We start from the raw sequence: 25,543 nt of genomic DNA, 5'->3' as shown, positions 1-25,543 counted from the left end.
ATGGAAATAATACTGAGGACACTGTTCAGCAGTGCTGGGTGGATTTATTGATCCTTTCACTCGGGGGCATCTTGTCGAGCACCTGCTCTGCACCAGGCCCTCACTATGCTGGAAACTTGGGGACACATGAGTGGATCTGTCCATAGGGATGGCAGGTACACAAAAAGATACGATGTTACAGTGTAAGCGCAATGATACAGGTGCATACGGGGCATTGTGTGAACACATAGGAGGGCCCCTGAGGGTGAGGGAGGAGGCAGGGCTGGAGCTGACACTGGATGTTTGTGCAGAGCAGAGAATGGGAGAGAGTGCTGTCTCAGTGTGTGCGGGGCCCTCCAACAGAGGGTCAGGACTGTGGGAGCCTGAGCTGGGGGCGTGGAGGCGGCTTGGGGTGATTGGGGGAGGCAGACAGGGCTGATGGTGAAGGTGCTTGCACGGAATATTAAGGAATTTATACTTGATTTTGTCAGCCAGTGTTCTCAGCCTTATCTGTGGATAGGAATCCTCGCAGCCATTGGAGCTATTGTTCACATGCAGATTCCCAAGCGTCCGTTTGCCCAGGAGCTTCTGGTCCATTAGAGTCTGGGATGGAAGCTGGTATGTAATATGCAGTGTAGGTGATTTTATCCTCAGGTGTTTTAGAGTCTTTGCTTTAGGCCTTGGAAAACCTGTGACACATTTAAAGTCTTTTGATAAGATCCCTCTGTCGGCTGCTTAAGATAGCGACTTGGGAGGACTGGATCAGAGGGTGAGGAGGCAGAGAATTTGCCCAGACTTGAAATGATGGAGGATTAAATTTGATGGTAGGAATGGAGAGACATTAAGAGGTCAAATGAAAAGTCTTTGATAATTGATTGGATGCAGGCAAGGCAGAGAGATGTGGCATGACCCCAGGGGTCTAACTCAGTAGGATGTGCAGGGTGGTCCCCACAGCTGAAAAAGGGACCAGAAGAGATGGCACTGGTCCAGTGGGGACGTTTAGGATTGAGGTTGAGATGACTGGAGGCTGCCCTGCACTGACGTCCAGTAGGTCCAATGACATTTGGAGCTAACGCTCCTGCCTGAGCCAGCAAGTGAGACTGATTTCTGAGTCAGGCAGCTGAGACCATGGGGATGGGTGAGACCCCAGAAGAGCAGGGGCCAAGGGTGGAGCCCTGGGAAACACCAATATTTGGGGCCGTGGATGGAGCTAGCTTGGCTTGGTGTCTGGTATGGGCTCCTCCGGGCCAGCCCATTGGCTGCCTGGAAAAGGCAGAGTGTTCTCAGTGCAAGGGCAGCACTGGAGGGTGAAGGTGCAGGAGCTCTTCCCCAGGAGCCCAGACGGTCAGTTTATGGGAAATCCAGAGAAGCACCGTGTTCCAGTGGGAATGGGGTGCATTGACCTTGATCCCGTCAGCCTGGTGAGCCCCGTGTCCTCCTTTCCAATGACAACCATCTGTAGGTAACAGCCCCTTGGTCATTCATCATGAGCAGGTGAAATGCAGGTGTGGGCTTCACTGCATGTGCGACATGAGGAGGCAAACCGCACGCTAATGCCCCATCCGACCCTGGGGACAGCAGGAGGTCTCGTCCTGAGTGCCCTGTACCTGGCTCTGCGGAGGCCCAGCAAGGCTGGGTGGGTGGACCAAGGGAATCAGGATAGAAGTAAAGGGAGCATGAGCCAAGCTTCGGGGTGCTTTCCAAAGGGAGATGAAGCTGCTTGGCGAGGTCTCTCTCTCTCTCTCTAAAGGGCTGACTGATTTATGCTGGGGCGTCCTTCAGGGTTTTCTGAATCGGAGGTGTCGCAGATAGACCAGCGCAGAGATTTCCGAACGTTCTTGGTTCTCGGTGGCCTTGGGCCAAAAGACATAGCTTACAGTTTTGTTTTTTAGGTAGTTGGGTCCAACAACTTAATATCAGTATTTCTGTCCTGAAAACTGAGAGCGGAATATGTCCCTAGGGACTGAGACAAGCTGTTCTCTGTAGGGTGAATTCCAAGACCCCTTTTGCAATGAGGTGAAGATTTGCTATTTTAGGGGCCCCAAATCTCTCCTAAAACTGCAAAATAATGTATGGCTGGTTGTGGTAGATTTTTTTGTTGTTGTTGCAAATATTGGTACTTTGTGAAGTTCACTTTATTCTGTCCCTGGGGATACAGAAGGATACAGAGGAGTGTCTGGCCCTATGTCTCTTGTCCACGCTCAGGATTTTGGGTCACTTGCTGTGCTTCGGCATGCCCTTTATAAATTAAGCCCTCTGCCTCCCCTTCCTGGGACGTCAGGGTCCCCGTTGTCCCTCCACACGTACTTCCTCACCTCTACTCTGCGTCCCCATGTCCAGGCACTTGCTGGCTGTGTTTTGTCCCTGTTCCCTTTAGTAACCCTTTGACCTCCCTTTACTGCCTCTGTCCTGCCTTAGCTTTGAGAGTCTTCCTGCTTTTGTGCCTTTTCCATTCTGCTTGATGTCCCTGTGACCCCCACACTTGTCTTCTTGGGACACCTATCTGGCCTGATCCTTCTCAGGACTCGCAGACACTCTGGAGTCCTAAGCATGAGGGTGGCCCTGGGCGGGAAGGGGAGGCTGGACCAGCCCTGAAGCCTGGTCTTTCTTCAGCTGCCGCAAGAGAGTTTCCAAGATGAAGCCTGAGGTCCATGGGGCTCCTGGTCAAGGGCAGGCTCCAGGGAAGTCCTGGGGCCACATGTCCTTGAGGGTCACTGAGCTTTGAGAGGGACCAATTTTGGGGCTCAGCATGAGGACCCCGCATGTGCCCTTCACCCCTGGGAGTGTGGCCCCAGTGTCCTCAAGAGTGCTAATGTCATCCATTTCAGGCTCTGCTCTTAGGGGTACAATAGTTTTGATTCCTCAGGTCTCATAAAAATTGCCCTCAGTGACTTTTCAGTCCAGTTCTGCCACCCACAGACTCAGAAGCCTTTGGTATTCTGAGCCGAAATGAATTTCCGTACTTTCAGACGGAGATGTCTTTGTCAACAGTGAAAATGCTAATAATAGAGGTACTTTGTAAACACTGCCTCCTACAATTTAATCAGTTTCTCAGTCTGACTCCAAATAATATATTTTACTGAGCCAAACTGCTATTTGACTTAAGGTTGCATAAGTCAGTTTAGATGTGGGGAGTGGTCAAAACAAGCAGCAGACTCTGTTATGCTGGAAGCATTTAATGAGGGCAAAGATGAAATTATAACATAATTTCTTATCTGGCTATTTAACCCCCAAATTTGACAGGGAATTTAATGATTGAATCTGAAAGTACTACCACAGGGAACCAATATTTCAAGTTTCAGTGGAAGGAATTAAATAATTCCTTTTTCTCCCGAGACATGGAACAGATAATTAGGAATGAGATTTACTAAACATTTAGTGGGCTGCTTAATTAAGGAAGCACACACCATGGTGTTTAAAATGTCAACAGGTCCAGACCCTCCAAGGGAACAAATGGGCAACCGGAGTGTAATTCAAACACCATTTCCAACAATTCTTCGTTGTACCTGCCTTCATGCCGACTCCTGTGGGCATGGAAGAATTTTAAGAGGTTGAGAACTTAAACTGAGCCGATGCGTATGAAGCCCCGTTTATGAGCTGTCATCACTGTGCCTTGCCCAAGGAGAGGTTTGATGCTTGCCCTCCTGGGGCCCCAGCCTCACAGTCTGGAGGAGGGGACATATGTAGATATGGGTATAGATCTGATAGACGTTATTGAGATAGCTAATGAAAAGAGAGTGTGAAAGGGTCCTACAGGAGGGTGACGCCGGCTTGGGCATAAGGGAGAGACAAAGGTATATTCTCAGGGGAATATGAGAAGGTCACCTAGAGGATGGGATTCCACTGGGATGTGAAGAGGGTGTGACATGGACCACACCAAGGCAGGAGAGAAAGCAACCTGAGCAAAGGTGTGGACAAGGCAGAAGAGGAATTTGCACATCACCGGATGGAGATAGATGCGTGTTTGTGGTTGGGGAGGGGTGGGGTGGGCAGTGATAAGAGGAAAGGTGGCACGGTGGACCCAGCCAGGGACCTTGACTCCAGGGATCCTGCCAGATCCTTCTCAAATGCACCCTCACACCTGACAGTGTGTGGTGCACAAAAGGGCTCAATAACGGGTTTTTTGGGTGAAAAGTTGAATGAGTGATCCAAACTCTTTGATCAAATGCCATTTTAATTAATGGCGACAAGGAGAAAAAAGTGATAGCAAGTGTGTATATAGCTCGCCCTGGAGTCGTATCTGGAGAGGGCCAGTGACCAAGCCCTATGGGTCACTATTTCCTAACTGCTATTTGGGGACATACACATGGCTTTTGCATCTGTAGCTGATTCCGTCTCGGAATGTGACTTCTTTTCCTACTGCCTGGGCACAATGGGAAGTCTATTCAATGTGGTTTTCTGTGTGCTCTTTTGCTTTGTTTTCTAGAATTGGCCTTAGAGTGAATGCAGAAGGAAAGAGGGGCTTGAAACACACCAAGCTGGAGCTTTGCTGTGTCTCCTCAGCTGCCCTCTTAGCGCGGGTCACTCAGAGGTCCTAGTCACGTGCTGGCTTTGTCTGAGCCCCAGGAGAGATTTCCTGTGGCCTGAGTCTTGGAGGACAAGGGGGCAGGGAGGCAAGAGGCGAACTTCTGAGAGCGGAAACAGAGACGGTCTCTGTGTCTCTCTGGGGTTGGGTTGCCTTCCCTGAGAACGCTGACCCAGTTATAAATACTGGGGACGCAGCTACATTTAGCTTTTTCCTTGGGAAACAATCCCATCATTGAATAGGAAGGGCCCGTGAGCCGGGTATGTTAATTTTTGAATTTGGAGCAAAGGTGTTGACTCATCTTTATTGTACTTAAGCATCTTTTCCTGTGCATACTTCATATCACCAACCTCTTCCAGGCCCCTTAGATTTTTCTCTCCCGTTGATCTGTGCAGGGTGCTGGCTGAGGAAACTGAAGCAGAGTGGTGTTTGTTCTCCAGATTTCTACACCCCACTGGGTGCAAATTAGCAAGGTCTGCATACCAGGGATCAGGGCCTTAAACTTCTGCCCCTCTCCTTTCAGCTTGAAGGAGTTTAAGAATCATCTTCTCTGCAGGTCTTGGGACTTCTGCCTCCATTCTGTAAGAAACTTAAGAAGTCAGAGGCCATAAAGTAAATCATGACAGACCCCCAAGCATGTGACTGTGAGGCCAGATCATTGCAGAGAAGTCAGCCTCGACTGCCTGGTGTGCTGGTGCATTCCTATGGCTTCTCAGGCACAGCTTCCAGGGGAAGGAAGGTGTCTGGGTAGCGCGGGGCCCCCTGCCCAGCCTCCCAGAATGTAACCATGTTGTGGTCCCAGCGCTAAGTTCCCTTTGGGTGACTTTGACCCACTAATATGGTATCGTGTTCATTCCATTCATTTGTTCATTCAAAGTAACTATGACTTGCTGTAGGCCGAGAAGGATTCTAGGAAGAGAAGACAGCAGATGCAATCTCGGCCCTCACAGAGCTTCCCTTCAGCTGGAGGTGGCGGATCACGCACAAGAGACATGTGTCAAGCATAGAGAAGGCTCCTAAGGCAGCACGTTCTATGGGGAGGGAGGGCATGCAATATTAGATAAAGGTTGGAGGAAGGCCTCTCTGACTCAGATTGTCTCCGGTTTCCAACTTTGAATCAGCCACTTGGGGAGACGCGTCAGTCCTTGTAGACGGTCTGCTCTTTTGAAAACAACTTTCTTGAAAGCTGTGTTTTTCCCCTCGTATTCCTCTGTGCTGAGACATGCTATTTAAAGGGGCCTGCTGGAGTCTTGTAAACAATACTCATGTGATCAGCTGACCCCTTAGGTCTTGCTGTTGCTCTTGTTTTCCCTGGATTATACTGAAGAGGCATTGGTCAGTTTCCAGTCCTGGACCCTTGCCCTGGACTAGACGGGAGATTGAGGCCCGGGGTCTGGCTCCTTGTGACTCTAATCCCCTCTTGCTGTCTCCTTGGACTTGGAGCCACTTCTCGACTAGGAGTGTGTGAGGCAGGGCTTCTCCAAGTGGAATCCTGGGACCTCAAGCCTCAGAACTTCCTCAACGGTGTGCTTCCTAATTATGCAGATTCCTGAGCCCTCCCCAGCTTTCTGGGACCAGAAGCTCAGGGGCAATGCCTGGGAATCTCCATTTTAACAAGGATCCCAACGAATTCTCCTACACGCTGAAGTTTGAGTAACCCTGGTCTTTGGGCATTTAAGGCAACGCCCTCTACGATCAAGATCCCTAGAATCTGGGAGAATACTTTCCCCCAGCCTGACCAGCAGTAGAAATAGAAAGGCAAAGGCGTGTCTCCCAACCTCGGGCCACGCTCTCCTGTGTCCTTGCTGCTGCTCCCTGCAGCCTCCTCACGCCTCCGTCTGTGCCAGGGTCCCGTCTGCGCACCTCTCCTCCAACACCTGCACGCGGAAGGCTTTCCGTGTCAGAAATATGCTCCTTACTTGGGCTGTAACCGATGGCTGCAATTTAAGCTCCTTCAATTGTAGGATTCTTTGTTTAAGGAATTGGGGGCGCAGGTGAGCAGGTGGGAAAGAATTTGGGGAGAAAGGGAGCCTTCCCAGAGCCTCTAAAATTCTGCTCCATGGATATCAGGGTCAGTACTTCAAGGCCGATCCAGATCAAGGTGTCAGTATCATCGGTGAACAGGAGACTGGGAAAGGAGCGGGAGGCCCCTTGGCCCACTGGGCATTGTCACAGGGTCTTGGCGTGAGCTCAGGGCACACAGTCTGCCTCAGCCTGTGAAAGGAGCCCTCCCCAGGGGAGTAGGCGGGATGTTTTGTCCAAGTTAGAAATCAAGGCTCTCGGTTTTCACACCTCTGTGCGTGGTGGTTTCCCCACAGGTCCCATCAAAGGGGACTTGACTGGGGTTCTTTCTTTCTAATCTGCATCCTCCAGACTCAAGGCTGATATGATCAGTTTGTCTGGGTACCTCTGGGCTGCATTCTTCCAGACTTTTGATCCTGCAGCCACTTTCAACCAGTTCTTTCCGGAGGGGCCATGACATGGTGGATCTCACAAGTTGTCCCCTATTAGATTTCATCTGATTCTGCTCTCTTAGGGAGGGGCCCCAGGAGAGCCCACTGGGTGCTGGGGTCCCAAGGAAATTACAGAGCAGTTAATAGGTCAGTTGATGACTTAGCTTTCGTGGGCTCTTTGCTCTTCTTCACTGTGAACCTGAACCTATTGATAAATGGGCATAGGAGTCAGAAGAAATCAAGATGCCCGCTCTGTTTCTGATAAAGCTGCATTGAGAAAGGTGGTGTGGTGCTGAGGCCAAAGTGGTCTTCCTTCTGCTTCCCTGATCAGTTGCACCCCCCCCCCACCCCCCCGCCCCCCCCCGCATCCTGTCCCAAGCTCAGCACTGGGACTAGAGGCCCCATATTCTCTGGGAAGAGGTGGTCCTTGCACTGCCGTCCCTCGTGGGCCCTTGGACACAGGAAGGATGGAAGAGGAGAGTGCACATGAGTGGGTGCAGCCGGGGTTCCCTTGGAAGCACAGCTGACATCTCTCCCAGAAGCTGGAGTAACGAGACCTTCCCACTGGGGTACACACTGCCCACCCCCAGTGTTAGCTATTTGCTGAGAGGCCAGTCTCAGAGCACGTGGCAAGACAGAGGTCACCTTGAGTAGGGCCTTGACCATGGACCTCTCACTCAGAGAGTGGGCAGAGTGTCAGAAGCTCGCCTGCATCAGGAGCTCCTCTTCCCCTCCCAGTGGGGGGCTAGGGACAATGAGTGGAGATGGGGTGGAGGGAGAGTCAGGCAGTGTTACTCCAGTCAAGCTCCCTCCTGGGAAGGGATGGAAGTCCCATTCTTCCTCCCCACCTTGGAAACCCAAGCACAGAGAAGTAGGGCCCCCACCCACCATCATGACCCTTCAGGACAACCCAGGCTGGCTGAATGCATGTAAACCTCTAATCTTGGGGGCTGAGAGGTGTCCCCATCTTAAGTAGCTATCAGGGGTAAGGACTTTCAGTTCCCTCTGAGCTGATACTTAGGAAGAACCAACACTTTGGGTGTGAAAGGCTGCTTGGTCTTGTTCTTCTTTCCAGTTGTTTGCGAGTCCATCTGGACCACAAGGTGAGGCCAACACAGTTGAAAGTGATATGTTTATTGAATCTTGTTTAAAAGGCCGCAGCCTTCTGAGGGCTAAACCCATTGGAAACCATTACAAATGCTCCTCCATCAAGAGATTTGCATTTTATTTCGGAAAGTCTTCACCAAAATTAGGAATCTGTAGTTAGAAAATTTGCCACTCTTTCCTTGCTCAAACAAAATGTTTCTTTGAGGCGTTTCATTCTCTTCCATCCATCCTGTCTACCCGCAGTGGCCTCTTCATCTCCAGTTGACCATGATTCATCTCCAACTCAGCATCTCCAGGTTGACCAGGGTAAATTTATATCTGCTGTGTGCTGCTGTGCTGTGAGGAGTGAGGTGTGCTGATAAAGTCCAGAGGGCCACTGCTTGTCACTACAAAGCCCTGCCTCCCTGGTCGCATATCACCGCTGTGTTTCCTTATGATCTGCACAAGATGCATGCTTTGATGGTGTATCAAATTCTCTTTGAGACAGCATGGAATTAGCAGATGAAACAAGAGAGTTATGGTGCACCCTTGGGGAAACTTCTGAAGCTCTGGCCGAGTCCATATAAAGGTTTTCCTTTTTTATAGGAACAAAGAAGATTATGACCAGTATTGCTCATCATCATATGCCTAACAAAGTTGTTGAGCTTTCCCATAAAATACTGCCCTAGGGAGAAATGAGGAATATCCATTAATTCCTTGCTTAGAGCCTTGTTAGCTTAAAATCTCAGTTTGTTGCTTCTTTCAACACCAATCTCCATAAGCCGATTAAGGAGACCTTGTTATCTTGTATCCCAAATAAGCCAAAGGGAATTGTAATTGGATTAAATCAAGGACCTGTAATTTCTGAAAAGAAAAAGTAAAAGATGAATAAAAAGCGACCCGTAGGCACATGTCTTTGCTAGCGGTAGCAGCCCATGTAAGCTGCAGACATTAGCCACCAGGACAGGCGACCTTTCTTGTGGACCATTGGAATGATTACAAATTTATACTCTGAGACAAAGGGCTGACAGCAAAGGACCATGCTGGAATTAGACATGGGAATTAGACCCCTGAGTGAAATAGGCAAAGATCCCTGCTCTTAGGGAGCTAACATCCTTGTGGATAAAAATGACTCACTAGATCTCAGGCGCTGTTCTGAGCATCTCCCATGTATGCATCCATTTGACCCTCACTCTTATCCTGAGAGTGGGCATTTATTATCATCCCCATTTTGCAAATGGGGAAACTAAGGCACTGGGAAGTTGGGTGACTTGCCCAAGGTCACACAACTAAAGGGGCAACTTAGTATTTGAACCTGGTGTACATCAGCGTGTACCGTTCATCCAGGGAATCTTGGTTTAAAAGGAGATTCTGATCCAGTAGATCCAGGTTGGGGCCCCTGTGATTCTGTACTTCTGACAAGTCCCCACGTGACACTGATGCTGCTGGTCCGTGGACCACTCTTGGAGTGGGAATGATCTGGGCCGTGATGGGCATCCCTGATGTCCTGAAAACGGAGCTCCTTAGAGATACAGTTACTTCTCATTTTGGTATCATCTTCATCGGGACTCTCTGTGGTTATCCTAGCCTGGGCTCAATTAGTTGAAGCTATGAAAACCCATCAAGCTAATTCAGAAGGGGGACAGGGATAGTTTAAGAATACAGAGCTCACAGAACGCAAGGACCGGGAAAATGCAATACATTAGCCCTCTTGGGATCCAGAACGCCATCAAGATAAAGTTTCTCAGCCCCACAGGTCCTCTCACCTCTGCTTTCCTCTTGCAGGTTCTGCCCTCGGCTCCATTCTGCTTGCTTGTTTTCCAAACATGGCTGCCTGCCCGGAAGTCCACAGGGTCTTTCAGCCCAGGGCCCACAACAACCATATGTACTCTGATCCTTAGTTTAAATTTCTAAAGGGGGGATCTGATTGGTTGCTTTGGCAGTATGCAGATTACAGGGCTGTGGGTGGGGCAAACTAAGCAGGAAAGATGATGGGTAAATGGTGTGACACGTCTAATATCACCTGCAAGACCAAATTTCCACTGAGGTCATTCCTGCACGTCCTGATTGCTCACTCTGTGGGGCTGTCAGAAAGAAAGAGATCATTCATTTATTTACCAAGCACCTACCAGCTGCCAGGCAGTGTGCCAAATGCTGGGGATACAGAGGTAGAAGCTACAGCTTCTGGTTTTCAGGAATTTAAGTTCTAATGGGAGAGGAGTTCTTCTCCAGTAATGGCAGACTAGCTTATAGCAGACCAAAGCCCGCCTTCTGAGAACAATTAGAAAAGCTGAAAAAAAATCTGCATTTCAGCTTTTCTAATTACATATTTATATCCCGTAAATACATTTGTATTACATAATTGCATAATTATATATGTGCATATATATTTCCACTATCCTAATTGTTCTCTGAAGGGCTACATAGATAGATAGATAGAGTGCAGAGAAGAGCAATGAGCAAGCCCAATTGTCAGCGACATTTAACTCTGTGAGAAGTTCAACCATACTTAAGCAGCACTGGTTGAGAGAAGCCATGCAGAAAGTGGCACTCAGGATGTTTAGGAGGCAGGCAGAGCTTTTGGCAATTCTAACAGTGAGATGAAAATTAGAAGGGCTGTGGTAAATACCCCAGGCTTTCCATGGGAGATCCTTAAAGGACTACTGTACCCTAAGAGTAAGGGCAAACCAGAAATAGACTAGACCATATAAAAACTGAGAGCCAGCCTCAAACAGTTCAAACCCCGGTGGGATTCCGTGATCATCCTCTTACCCTACCTCTTACCTACCAGGAAGCTACAATTTCGTCTAAAGCTCCCTTGATTTTCCATATACAATGTGTGGCATTCAATTAAAAAAAAATCAGGTTTATCAAGGGATAGGATCAAAAGCAAAAACAGATAACAGAGACAAGCCTGTGGGTGATGCTGATATGAAAGTTATCCAGCATGTACATTAAAATAATATGAATGATATGGTTGAGAAATTAGATGACAAGCTGGAGAAATTCATTAGAGAGCTGGGATGTATAAAAAAAGAATTCAATGGGTAATCTAGAACTGAAAAATACCGTGAATGCCATTAAAACTTAACAGATGGGTTTAACAGCAGTTTAGACACAGATGAAGAGAAGATTAGGGGTCTGTGAGATAGGCCAACAGGAAATATCCAGTGCAAGGCCCAGAGAAATGGAAAGATGGAAAATTCAGAATTGAAATCCATCGCAGTATTAATACAGAAGTTTGTGGGAAGGGCAGTAAATGGAATTGAAGCTCCAGACCATCTTTGCTGTAGACCTTGCCTCTCGTATTGATTCGGTCTCCATTCCAACTACCTTTGTCTTTTTATTGAGGTCCTAGATTCCCTTCTCTAGAGCTCAGTATGTAGCCACTGACCACTTGTGGCTGTTTAAATTTAAACTGATTAAAATGAAATAAACTACAAATTGAGTTCCTCAGTCCATGTAGACCAGCCACATTCCACATGCTCAGTATCCACGTGTGGCTGTGGCTGCTGTGTGTACAGTGCAAACAGAATGTTCCCATCATCTCAGAGAGTTCTCTTATGCAATAACCTCATTCCTTGACATTTTGCGTTTTCTGTCAGGTTAACTTTTAGATTTTTACCTGTGAATATGATGCCCCTATGTATGGAACCTCTCCATGCTTCTAGACTCCTTAGTGTGGTATTCGAGCTTTTATACAGTGTAGTTCAATTCTATTTCCCTGACTGTCGAGAGCAGGCACAGTAAATTCAGTGATCAATCACTGACTGAAAGAAGATGAAATAGTTCAGAATCAGATGCCTGCTGCTCTGTGTGACTGTCTTGCATGGAGAATGGTGCTCAGAGCACTTAGCCTGAGTCATCAGACGACCTCAGGCTCCCCTAGGGACATCTAGGCAAGGACACTACATCTTAGAAAGATGTCCACTATGAGGGTAAAACAAATAACATTTTGGTTCTTGAAATTCCCATTGGAGAACTCTTTATTTTGCAAATATATGGGGCAAGAGGGACTTCTCCTGAACTGAGTCCCAGCTTTGCCATCTATTGGCTTTTAACCATAGACAACGTAACTGCCCTCTCTGGTGTCTCAGGTCTCCCAGTTGTTGTGTGTAAGTCATTGCACCTCTTCCTGACATGTGAGTTGTGATAATTAAATGTGGTTTTGCACATGTGAAAATAACTTTATAAATGTAAGTGATGTATGTATCATATGGCATTACTTTGTATTACAGTGTGGGCATGGTCACTCGACTTCATAAGCCCCTTGACTTCGTGCTAAGCTGTTTCTTTTTTGTCTTCCAGTGATTTCCCTCAAAGCTTCTGAAGATTCATCCTTTGAGAAAAAGAAAAAGACCTGGGCAGTTTTTGAAGGTAAAGCTTGCGTATTTCTTTATTACAAGATGCTGCCTCACTTTTCGATAATAGGAAAGGGATAGAGTAGGAAGAAAGGACCCTAGATGCTTAGTGTTACCATAACATCAAGTTGTTTCCTTGCCTTAAACTTACTCAAGAGCAGGATGGAATCCCTGGCTGATGGAGTCAGCCCACAAGGTTTGAAAGACTAAAGATAAAATTTCCAGTCTGCGTTGTTTGGGGTTGTTTTGTTTTGCTCCAGAATTCCTACTCCTAGGTGATATTAGGGAGGGATCTTCAAGAGATACAAAAATGAAAAGTACTTCTACTGTGACTAATTTTATCTCAGTTTTCTTAAGGAGTTTGGGGTTCTGGAAACAGTTTGAAAACCTTAAGCAAGTGATTTTCAATCCGTGTTAGAATCAGCTGGGGAGCTTTGAAAACACCGATGCCTGGACCACATCTCTAGAGATGCTGATGGAGTTGGAACTTGTTAAATCTTTCCAGATGATTCCAGCATGCAGCCATGCCTCGAGTGGTCATTCCCAAAGCTGGTCCTAGACCAGTGGCATCAGCATCAGTGTCGCTGGGAGCCTGTTACAAATGCAATTTGTTGGGTGCTGCCCTTGCTTATGGAATCAGAAACTCTCGCGTTGGTGCCCAATAATCTGGGTTTTAATAAGACCTTCAGGTAATTCTGATGCACACTCAGACTTGAGCCTTAGAGCAGTGATTTTCAACAGGAGATGATTTTGCCCCTCTGGGAACATTTGCCAACGTCTGGTACATTTTTGGTTGGTGCAGTTAGCATTTTGGTGCTACTGGCATCTATTGGGTAGAGGCCAAGGATGCTGCTGAACATTCTACAATGCACAGGTCAGCCCCCCACAACAAAGGATGATCCGGCCCCCAACGTCAAGAGTGCTGAGGGTGAGAAACCTTGCCTTGAAGTAAGGAAAGTCCACAGAAATTATTCTCACAAAGTGGTTGAGGATTGTGACCATAAGCAATGAAAGAATGTACTTTGTGGGTTCTCAGGCAGAGCCTGTGGTCAGTGAAAAACTGATGAACGTTAAGAGGTGATGGGGAAATTGTGAAAGATGACATCTTGGGAAGGCACGGCATTTACTGATGATGAATGACCTTGCCAAAAGGACCTAAGGAGATGGGTGTGCCTTGGGGCTTCACTGTCACCTTTTGTTAATTCACAAGGTATAATGGATGGAGAGCATGCCCTAGGGTGAGCGCGCCTGGAATCAGACCCACCTTTTCCAATAGTGAATTGAAAGCAGTGGACTGAGGGACTTTCTGTCTTAGAAAAATGTCACTATAATTGTGAACATGGTCTGCAAACTATAAGGTGTCATTCATGTAGGCTGTTAGGATTTATTGTTTTGTTTTGAAGTCATAAAGCAACAACATGGATGGACCTTGAGGTATTATGCTAAGTGAAATAAGTCAGATGGAGAAAGACAATTACCATATGACATCACTCATGTGGAAGATAAACAAACAAACGCACACAGAGATAGGGAGCACAGATTGGTGGTTACCAGAGGGGGGAAGGAGGTTGGAGGGGGGATAAAGGGGTAAAGGGGCACATGTGTGCCATGATAGATAGAAACTAGACTTTTGCTGGTGAGCACCATGCAGTTTATACAGAAACTGAAATATAACAATGTAAACCTGAAATTTACACGTTATAAACCAGTGTGACCTCAATAAAAAAAAAAAAAAAATTCTTTCCCAGATTGCATTTGACTCCAAGAATAATTCTTTGTATTCCCTGCCTTTTCTTCTGCACATTTTGTAGCTGCCTTTTTCTTTATTTGATGTCTCTCTCCTACCAAAATAATCCCCAGTTCCCTCCCTCAGCCTTTCATTCAGGGAATGCCTATTCATTAGCAAAAACATGAAAGTGACTTTACTCCTCATGTGGTGAAGCAGTAGAAAAAGCAACTGATTTATCCCCTGTTTCTGGGGCTGCCCAATGACCAAGGCCCCATGATGGGTGGGATGGAGACATCTGGGGCATCCCTAAGGTAGGTGGCTGGCAACTGTGACAGCAGGAGCCCTGTTTACCGTCAGATGCATAAGGATCTCCTAGGAGGTGTGTTAGTAATCCAGACTTTGGGCTCCCCTCCAACCCTGAGAATCTGATTATTGCATTTAGGAAGGGATCAAAGAATTTGCACTTCATCGTGCTGTGGTGTTTCTGATGCAAGTGGTCTGAGAACCATATTTTGAAAATACCGCAATCCAAAAAAGCAAGACTTGATATGTTTGGAAGAACTGTAGCATTTAGTCCTGACATGCTTTCCAGCATAATCAGCGTCTCTAAAACACTTTGTATAATTAATAATGTTTTATAATTCACGTGTAGCTGCAGAATGTCAGAGTTACTCTCCACCTAACTCTCTACACAAAATCCTTAGCCCAACGTGGGCTCTCTTCTCAGCACGGAGAATTAGGTCCCTTCAGAAAAGCAGAATTGGAATTCTCACTATGTGTAAGGCCACAGAGCAGCTGTTTCAACCCAGGATGCTTTCCCTCTTATTTCGGCAGTGGCAGTGACAGCATCAGCATCCGTGTGCTTTGCTTTTTTAATGCAGCCACAGGTCAGGGGTGCAGTTGAAATTCCCTGGTGCCTGATCCCAGGCCTTTGCCCTTTTGTTCCTGGAGGGGCGAGCTGCAGGAGAGCCTGCGGAAGGATATCCATCCTCTTGGGGCTTAGCTGGCCTGGCTGTGTGCCCGCAGCACAAAAAAGGCATTGTCAGGCCTCTTGGTGTGATGCTGGAGTGAGTTAAATCCTTCCCCATGATTGCTCAGGTATTTGGCCCCGAGCAAGACGGTATTACAGGCTGGGTAAAAAAAAAAAAATAGTAGAACCACGTGGTTTTCTTGACAGAACCGCCATCTCCTAGGCATCTGCGTTTGCCCTGGAAATGTACAGGACTGGATTGGCTTTCCAGATCCAGTGGTCCAGGGAGAGTTGGGCTCCTTCCCTGTGCTGAGGAATGCTGGCGTCACCGGGTTCAAAGCTGCGCTGAATCCCCCAGCCGGCCTCGGGGTTGCCCAGCAACAGGTGCTGTCTGCCTTTCATCGGGTGGCTGGGCCTGGCCTGGCCTGTGTGGCTTGGCTTTATGGGAGGGCGGGAGCTGGCACACGGACACCGTGCACCCCTGTCTCGGCCTCCCTGCCGTGTGCACATCCCTCCAGCCTGCCTGCTCCACCATCTGCTTCAGGGAGGCCTGGGCGGGGGGGTGGGGAGACATTTTCTGCATGGAGGCTTACAAATTGAGTCTAAAAATGACACTGGTGCCTTTGGAAGCCCAGTGGCAAAAGACAAAGCTGCAAATGAATTCAGGGAAGATACCAAGATTTTTAGGATTGTTTTGAGTCTGTAGGTGTAGGGGGTATTTTAAAAGTTAAGCCCAGATTTGGTTAAAAGCAGATGTTTTGTTAAATTTGGATCTGAAGGCTTAGTTTCAGGCCTTGGACAAGGGTCGTTTGGCCTGCTCTGAGTTTTAAAACCTTTTATAGTTAGAGGTTTTTACGTGAAAGTTAAAGGAAAAGTCGGAAGATACCGTAGCGCTGGGCCAGCATGCCAGCTCGAGGACAGCTGCCTGGAGCTGAGCTGCCTCTGTCGGGCAGGCCACAGCTTTGCTCTGGCTCTCCCAGCGACAAGCTGGCCCCGACTTCTTAGGAGCTTGTGACCTTGGCTTAAAGGGCTCTGGGTTTATCCTTTGTTTGCAGAGAAGAGCGGGGGAGGTGGTTTCAGTGTTTTGTAGTAGCTACAGCAACGTGATTGTCTTTATGCAGCAAAAAGAATGCTTGGATGGGAGGAAAACATCAGAACTTGGGGGTACTGGTTGCTTGCCCAATCCAGGAAGAGCTCAGGTGTTTTTTTGGGGGGCTTTTCTGCTTCTGCAAGGTGACACTTTTTCTGGTTCCTGTAGCTTCAAGAACACAACAGAGAGCAGGCGCAGTCGCTCCTGCGCCTGTGGGGACCCAAACGCAAGCGGCTGTGCCTGCTGGCCAGTGTCCACTGCCCGGAGGGCCTGCGTGCTTGGCGGTGCAGCTGAGCCTTCCAGATGGGCCAGATGTTTTGCGATTCTGTAGCCATGGCTGCCTGCGGAAAGCCCCCTTGGTGCCACGTTGAGGAGGCTGTGATCTGAAACCATAACGTGGGCCTCTTGGAGCCCCTCTCCTCCTGCCAGGGCACTGTGGCCCACAGATGTCTGCAGTATGCTTCTGGGGACGCTTGTGGGAGATTCTCGCTGTGACCTTGTCCCTCTTTGGTTCCCGCAGTCCCCAAATCAAGGAAAGAATTCTGATGAAGAGGTGAGCTCGTGGCTCACGTTGCTGTGCTCTGGTGGCACAGAAGCTTCAGTAGGACAATTTTTTCTCTCCATTCCAAGGATGAGACTGAAGCCGAATTGCTCTTGCCTTTTTGGTCCAGGGGCCCGGGTCTCCGGAATCCCTTTGACGGATGTTACACCCACCTGCCCCACGTTCTCTCTGCCTGGCAACGTGACCCCACTGTTTACTATCCTCTTGTGCCAGGATTGGCTCTGCAGTCCTGTTCCCAGAGTGGTTTGCTCAGCGGTGTGTAAATCCAGGACTGGCCGTATGTCCTCCAAGTTCTCGCCCATCCTGTATCTTGTCGTGAGTCCCCGTCTGTGACTTCTGCTCTGTCCTCAGAGTGTCCTGTTGTTTCAGTGCAGGCCCACGCCTCTCTCCTAATTCTTACCACTTGCGGAGTTCTCTGTGAATCCACACGGCCCACCCAAGTGAGACATGGGCCTGTATATAGAAAGGCAGTTTTGTTTTTAGTTATAGGACAGGGTTTTCTCTATCTCTGTCTGAAGCTTTTCACCCCCATTGAACTCCTCGACCCCTCTCATCTGGCTCTGCTCCCGTCATCCCACGCAGTTGGCTCTGCCCAGCACTTTTCCGGTAGCTTCTTAGTGGGAAAACCCAACGGGTGTTTTCCAGCAGGACTCGGTGCTATTATGGAGTCATTCTTACAATGCCCTACTCGCTTGGCTTCTAGAACGTTCACTCCAGTCCTCCTCCGCTTCTGTGACCGGCTCCAGGTCGGTCCCTTTGTAGGAGACTCTTGCTCATTCCCCTCCCCCGACCCTGCTCCTTTTACTGTCAGTGCAGGAGCTCCGTTCACCTGCGACCTTGTCCTGCTGCACTTTCTACTTATTTCAGTCCAGGCTCCTAAGTTGCCAGTCAAACTAGCTTAGCCAAAAGTGCTGACTGAGCCAAAGAACACAGGAGGAGCTCGTGGACTCTGGGCAGAGGCTGCCCTGGGCCTCCCTGCAGCACCGGCCGGGGTCAGAGAGGCGGAAGGAACACGTGATGTCTGTTTCCAGCCCACTCTCCTTCCTTCTCTCTCCTTGACATAGCCTTCCCTGCTTCTCCAGGCTCACCATGGAAGCCAGCGCCCTGCCACCCCTAGCCCGCTGGCTCTTTCAGTTTGAGCACTTAACTGATCACTTCTCCAGGTCCCAAGGGCTTTACGAAGGTGCGTTCCTGTTGACACAGCAGTTCCACTTCCAGGAACTTAAGAGCATAATGGGAGCGATGCATTAAGCTCTGCGCTTATGAATCCTCATCCTGAAATGATTTCTTCTAGGGAACAGTTGGAAACACCTGAGCAGCCAATGACTTTAAAGTCACTTATATTGACATGATAAACTTTTATCGTATTTTTCAAAACAGTTCTGAATTATTTTTTGGAGAGAGGTTAATGAGAAAATGAGATTAAATAAAAAGCAAGATATCAATTGTGTGATCTTAATTAAAAATATATACATATATATTATGAAGAACACTGGATGCTGGCAATAGCTATTTCAGGGTGATGAGAAGGCTGGAGACGTTTTTCTCTCTCTCTATTTTCCCTCTCTCTCTTGTTTTAATCCGTCTCTCTATTTTCACATTTTCTGTGTTATTTTAAATACGACTCAGCACTTTGGGAAGCTCCCCTTGACTGCTCCAGGCTGGGTTGGGTCCCTTCTGCGTGCATTTCCAGTACTGGGCACACATTCCTATTTTTGCAGGTACCACTCAGCCCTCTGATTTCTTGATGAGAAGACCTTTGCATGTTCATCACTATATTTCTTGCATCTAGGAGCGTGGGGAACGTGGCCGATAAATGTCTGTTGGCTGAAGAAATTCAAGTCAGAGCAAGTTTTTTAAGTCAGAGAAACATTTTTGCTGAGTCCAAACCTTTGCCAAGTTCAAACATCTGCAGCCTTTTGCTGCCTAGGAGGTTAAAATAACGCTTTTGGCTTCTCTTTCACTTTCTGAGAGGCTTTGGCATTTTATCAATCAGATTGATGATAAAGTTGATCACTGGAGTTTAAGAAGTGGATGTGTATTGTTCTGGGCTGAATGTTTGTGCCCCCCAAATTCTTGTGTTCAAATCCTCACCCTTAATGTCCTGGTATGAGGAGGTGGGGCCTTTGGGACGTGATTAGGTCGTGAGAGTGGAGCCCTCACGAATGGGACTGGTGTGCTAAGGAGAAGAGAGCCCCTGAGAGCTTGTTTGCTCTCTCTCTGTTCTCCGACATGTGAAGACGCCAAGAGATGTCGCCAAACCGGGAAGAGGGACCAGACACCAGGCCTGCCAGCACCTTGATCTTGGACTTCTCAGTCTCTACAACTGTGAAAAATAAATGTTTGTTGTTTAAGCTGCCCGCTCTATGGTGTTTTGTTATAGCCGCTTGTAACTAAGTAGTAACTAAGACACATAGGAACATGCTTTAACTACGGGACTTTTAAAAAAATTTTACGAGATCATTTTAGATTGACATGTATTTCTAAGAAATAATACAGAGAGATTCCTTGTACCACCTGGTACCCTTTACCCAATTTCTCCCAATGTAACATCTTGCAAAATTACAGTATAATATCACAGCCACGATGTTGGCATTGATACAGCCAAGACACAGAACGTTCCCATCACCACAAGGGTCCCTTATAGCCAAACTCATTTTCCTCCCATCCCTCACTTCCTCCTTAACCTCTGGCAACCACTAATCTGTTCTTAATTTCTATAATTTTGTCATGTCAAGAATGTTATATAAATAAAACCATAAAGTATATAACCTTTTGGGATTGTTTTTTCACTTAGCATAATTCTCTGGGGAGTCATCCAGGTCGTTGTGTGTGTCAACAGTTTAGTCCTTTTTCATTGCTGAGTAGTATTCCACAGTGTGGCTGGCCCACAGTTGGTTTAACCATTCACCCCCTGGAGGACATCTGAGCTGTTTTCAGTTTTGGGTTACTATGAATAAAGCTCCTGTAAATACACATGTAGAGGTTTTTCTGTGAACTTAAATTTTCATTTCTCCAGGATAAACGCCCTGGAGTGCAATTGCTGGGTTGAATAGTAGGTGTAGGTCTATCTTTTAAGAAACTGCCAAACTCTTTTCCAGAGTGGCTGTATTATCTTACATTCTCACTGGCAATGTCTGAGTGACTCAGTTTATCCGTCCCGTTGCCAGCATTTGGTATCGTCACTGTTTTTTATTTTAGCTATTTTGATAGGTGTGTGGCATATCTCATTGTTGTTTAAATTTGAATTTCTCTAATGACTAATGAAGAACTTGTGAACATTTTCTCATGTGCTTATTTTCCGTCTATATATTCTCTTTGGTGAAGTGTCTGTGTGTTTCTGCCCATTTTCTAATAGGATTGTTTCTATTTTACTGTTGAGTATTTTTTGTTGGTTTTTTTTTTGAGGAAGATTAGCCCTAAGCCAACATCTGCCACCAATCCTCCTCTTTTTCGCTGAGGAAGACTGGCCCTGAGCTAACACCCATGCCCTTCTTCCTCTGCTTTATATGTGGGATCCCGCCACAGCATGGCTTGATAAGCGGTGCGCATATCTGCGCCCAAGATCCTAACCGGGGAAACCTGGGCTGCAGAAGTGGAGTGCGTGAACTTAACTGCTACACCATGAGGTGACCCCTACTATTGAGTTTTGAGTTCTGTATATTCTGGATACTAGTCCTTTGTTGGATATGTAATTTGCAAATATTTTCTCCCAGTCTGTAACTTGACTTGTCATCTTCTTCATATGGGTGTTTACAGCACAAAAGTTTTTAATTTTGATCAAATCCAATTTATCCGATTTTCCTTATGCAGATGCTACTTTTGGTGTTGTCTAAAAACTGTCTCCTTTGTCCTAGATCCCAAAGATTTTCTCCTATGTTTTTTTCTAAAAGTTTTCTAGTTTATATTTTATTTTGAGTGGGCTTTTGTATAACTCGTACGGTTTGCTTCATTCGGCACGCCTCCTGTGGCGTGGCCCGTCCCCAGCGTCACCCCCATGTCCCTGCCTTTCAGATCTCTACGTGTACGCGGTGCTCGTGTGCTGTGCGGGGATTCTCAGCGTTCTGCTCTTCACCCTGGCCATCATCTGGCAATCTGTGTTTAACAAGAGGAAATCCAGAGGTAAGAGAACGGATAAGGTCACGTCTGGGAGGGGAGTGCCACCAGACCACAGACAGGCGGAAGGCGCTGAGCAAAGTATCACCTTGGTTGAAAAATGCATCTTGAGTCAGAGATTATTCACCTGTGACTGGTGGGCAGAGCGAGTGAGGAGATGTGTCTCCCTTGGACTCTGCTAAAATCAACGGTGACCACTCTCGGCATCATTTAAATTCCCCCTCTTCTCTGGTCCCTTCCTTCCTCAGTCTCTGAGCTCCCTCACCCATCTCGTTCTCCCATGCAGTCAGATGATTGGGTTCTGGCTCTCCCACTTCAGGCTGAGTTTCTAGACTCGTTCCTAACCGCTCTGAACTTTGGGTTCCTCATCTATGAGATGAAATGGGATTGACGCCACCTTCCTTAGATTGGATGTTGGTGTGAGTGTTTGTAATTTAATGACAGTCCCCGGTGCTGGGCCTGGCAGGCAGGCAGGAGTAGAAATCCCTCCTCCTCTTCCTGCTCCGTTGGTGTTCGCTTCCTGCCGTCCCCATTCTTGTGGGTGTCCTGTGCCTCTGGACTCCGTCCTCAGCCCCTCCTCGCTTGACTCTTTCTTTTCAGTGATTACAGTTCCCGTGACTCTCATCTCCCTGGGAAGGTGGCCTGCTCCCTCTCTCTAGTCCCGCCTTTCACCAAGCCTTGACTTCACGTCTCCACCAGCCCCTGTACGTTTCCTCTGAGATATTCTGCCTGCCCTCCCTTCAGAGTTTCCGAAACAGACAAGGATGCTGTAGCTCCCAGAGCCGACCAGTGTACGAGCTGGACCCTGGAAGCAGACCGACTCTGGTTCAAATGGCCACTTTTCTCGTAGCAGCTGATGGCTTACCTGCTGTGCCTTGCCTTCCCCATCTAAACGATGGGAAAAACAGTAGTGTACCAGTCTTATAGGGCTGTTGTGAGGATGAAGTTTAAAAAATACAAGAAAAATCCCCTTAATGCATTCTGGCTCCTTGCAAGTGTCCTGTGTTTATGGTGAGGTGGTTATAGTTATACAGGATAATTATTACTATTAGCCCAAGGTCATAAAGCTGGGAAGTGTTAGATTTGGTGGTCACAGTTTAAGGGGACGCTCAAACAGGGAAACTGAGCTGCGTTTCGAGAGGGGACTCTCCTCAGAGGTGTGGATGGGGCTAAGGGAACCGAGGAGGGAGCGGGGATGCTCTCAGGGACCAGCGCCCACTGGGATGCTGTTTCAACCCTAAACCCTAGGGAACAAGGGTGGGAGAGGTGCCTGGAAGTGCTGAGAGCTGTAGCTGTGGGAGCGTTACCCTACAGGGGCCTTAGCAGAGGGACTCACATGGCGTTAAACCAGCAGGGAGGGAGCAGGAGCCTGTGTTCCTCAGCCCCTCCGCTCCCCTGCTCCTCCAGATGTCCTGCGGCCACCTCCCTCTGGTCCTGCCAACCAGAAGCCAGAGGACAGTGCATAGAGGTCAGCCTGCAGGGCCCTGGGCAGGGTGGAGAAGGGTGGATGGGGGTGGGGAGGGGTGAGTGGATACAACCAGCACACTCAGCCCCCGGAGATGCAGCGAGGGCTGCAGCCCCATCTTTCTCCTCCACGGCCCGTGCCCTCCTCACCATGCTGTGAGTGCGTCTCTGTGCTGTGTTTTGGAAACCTTCCTCCAAGGGGTCCGCCCACCTCATCAACAGTGCCTGAACTTTTCTCCCATTCCAAACCCTGGACCACTTTTATGAACTTGTGGCACGTGTGGCACATGTGCACATGCATTGGCCTGCCTTCAAGAGGACAGTGTATAAGGCAGGGACTAGGCCTCTGAGTCATCCTCCTTGGAATTTGGCTCATGACAGCTGCTCCACAAATGGTGGACACATGGGCTTGCTTCCCGGCTGCTTTGCTCCCAGCTGTTGGGGTTTGGAAGCCACATAGGCAATTTCCAAGCCTGTTTTGCTCTAAAGACACCTCCGCCTGTGCTCGGGGGCATGATGGAGAAGTCTGCCTGTTAGGCCTTAGGTGGGATCCAGGAAACCAAGCAAGGTGGTAGGACGAGGAGACATCCTTCTGCTCCAAAGCCAAGAAGAACAGACTGGGACATGCACTCCAGGCTTTACACAGAGCTGCCGAGGATGCGGATCCCAGCTGCCCTTGTGCCCCCTGGAGTGGGCTCCAGATGGCCTCGTGTGCACTGTGCACGGCATCTGAGAGCTCTAGTGAGCTGTCGAGAGCTTTGAGCACCTGTGGTGGGCCAGACCCCTCGCTGGTGCAGCTGCCATTGGCAGGCTGGCATCCTCTACCCCTCACAGAGTGGGTCCTGCCCCGTGTAGCCCTTCCTGGGCACCTCCCAGCCACACTGTGGGTCCAGGGACAGAGAACTGTGGGTGACGGGCCCAGTGCTGCCCCTCCCCTGGGCCCAGGAGCCTTGGGGCAGCACCACCCAAACCTTCCCGAGCAGGCCGTTCACCAGGAACCTCCTCAGATGCTGGTGATAGTTTAGTCCACCTGGCCAGGCCTGAGAGTGCGTTTCTCATGGGATCCTGGGTGATGCTACTGCTGCTGGTGTGAGGCACGCGTTAATGAACAAGGCCTTCGAGCCACTTCTTCTTAACTCTCTCCCATGGGGTACCCTCTCATACCACAAATATTTTGAAATGATCCCGTTACTGTCTTGAAATGAAACTCAGAGATAAGACATGCTACCAGTTCCCACAAAAATCAACTCGATGGTCTAACTATAATGCAAAGGAGAAATGAATGGAAAGTGATTCATAACACAATGAAACAAACCAGTGATGCACCTCTTCTTTTGAATTTCAGAGAAGACACTATTCCTTTATATTTGACAGGATTTGAAGTATAGGTGTGTCTGTTTACATTTGAAATAAAGGCTAAACAAGTGCCTATATGTTTATATGAAGACTCAATATGCAAGAGACAGGGACAAGGATAGACTGACGAAGATGTGCCTTAAAATCCAGAGTGGCACCACGCGTAGTGATGAAATTTCTAAAATCCCAACTGTTGGTAAAGTTTCAAATAAAAGTATACATTCTGCCTGATTGTCACACTCCTTAAGCATTCCTCATTTATTAAAACTGGGCAAAAATATACCTGTGTTTATATGTAAAATGGACTTGGGTTCCAGGCTCTGACGAGCAGGATTTTTCTCTACACGAATGTCAGGAGGGTCATTCAAAGTCATGTGGGACAAAAATCTTCGTTTGTGGGCTGTCTTATGGATTTCTGGATGTCCAGCCCGCCTGCCCTCTGCCTACCCATTGTCAGGTACTGTCCTCAATCAGTGTGATAATCAGAAACACCCCCGGAGAGTTCTAACTTGCCTCTGATACCCGTGAACTTTGAGCAGGCTGTTCCCAGGTCTGGTGTTGAGTTGGAGAAAGCACGGCCTCCAGGAGCCCATGGGGCCAGGCTCGGTGGCGGGAGACATGGAGCGAGCGGGACACCGTCTGTACGTGGGCCTGCTTCTATCCTCACACTCTCTCTGGGCTGTAGCTTGTTGTATGAGGTCCCTGATTCCCAGCTGAGAAAGTAGAGGCATGCGGAGCACAGGGGAAGAGCTCACATATTTTAAAGGACCCCAAACCCACCCCCTCCAGTTCTAAACTCTGTGCCTTCCTCTGCAGAACCTCAACAGACGCCATCCTCGGAGAGCCCTGTCACTGCTCCAGGCAGACTGGGGAGGGTTTAGTCCCCTTCACGGTTCCAGGAAGGCCGCCTCTGGCTCAGAACCCGGTAGATTTGCAGGCAGAGCCCCAACTTCCATTGAGGCCTGGATTGTAGGGCCTTTCCCAGCTTGTTTTCTCAATGAAATTTAATAACAAAAATGACCAAAGGGGATCTGATAAGCATGGCCTTGTTTTAGGTCGGTTAAAGACCTTTCCAGCTCTGAGGACATAGCTAAGAGCAGTTGCCTTTCCTGTCATTGAGTGAGCTCTTACCCAGAGGACATGCCCTGGTCACCCTGAAATGTTTCATGTGGCTATTGCTGTGTAACACACCCCCTCAGTCATAGTAGCTTCAAACAACATTTATTTGCTCAAGATTCTGCAGGCTAGGCAGGGCTCAGCCGGGCAATTCTGCTGGCAGTGTCACTTGGAGTCTCCATGTGGCCTCGTTGTCTGGAGTTGACTGGGGCCTGAGATCTAGGAATGGCACCACTCTTAGCCCTGGGGCTCACCTCTGAGACAGAAGAGACAGAAGGACTGGCGACCATGCCCTTCCCCTCTAGTCTCACTGGCAAGGTAACCATACCCTCCTACTTGGTGACCCAGGGCTCTAGCGTGTGCCTAGACGGGATGTTGGCATAGTTGTCACTCTGTCACGTTCTGCTGGTAAAGGAAGTCGTGAGGGCAGCCCAGACTCAGGGTGGGGAGGACAGTCCACCTATTGATGGGAAGAATAGCAGAGAATTTGTGGTCATCTTTAAGTCGCCACACAAGGAAAACTGGATTGCTGTCTTTCCACTGCCAGAACCAATGGGAAGCAGCGGGGGCCCAGCTCAGGGGTGAGTATGGGATACACCCAGTCACTCACGGTGGCTGGGGCTTAATGGTGACCATTGTGGGCCCTGAGAACTGGAGGTGCCAGGGCGTTACCCAGGCAACCAGCTAGTTCTGGAGGAGCACTGCGTCCTTGATGCCCAAGCTGGGATGGGAAGGG

General features: G+C 48.4%; 1 protein-coding gene across 1 annotated transcript in view; it reads left to right on the top strand.

Moving 5' to 3' along the window:
- VSTM4 (V-set and transmembrane domain containing 4) overlaps positions 1-25,543 on the top strand; it is a 90,734-nt gene that overhangs the window by 13,284 nt on the left and 51,907 nt on the right. The window contains exons 3-4 of the mRNA XM_046652803.1: positions 12,352-12,420; positions 20,770-20,877. Of these exons, the coding sequence (XP_046508759.1) occupies positions 12,352-12,420; positions 20,770-20,877 (177 nt within the window). The remainder of the gene's footprint in view (positions 1-12,351; positions 12,421-20,769; positions 20,878-25,543) is intronic.

This window comes from Equus quagga, chromosome 2 (genome assembly GCF_021613505.1).
Source record: "Equus quagga isolate Etosha38 chromosome 2, UCLA_HA_Equagga_1.0, whole genome shotgun sequence".
In the NCBI taxonomy this organism is placed as follows: Eukaryota; Metazoa; Chordata; class Mammalia; order Perissodactyla; family Equidae; genus Equus; species Equus quagga.
This window is presented reverse-complemented; position numbering and strand designations above follow the sequence as displayed.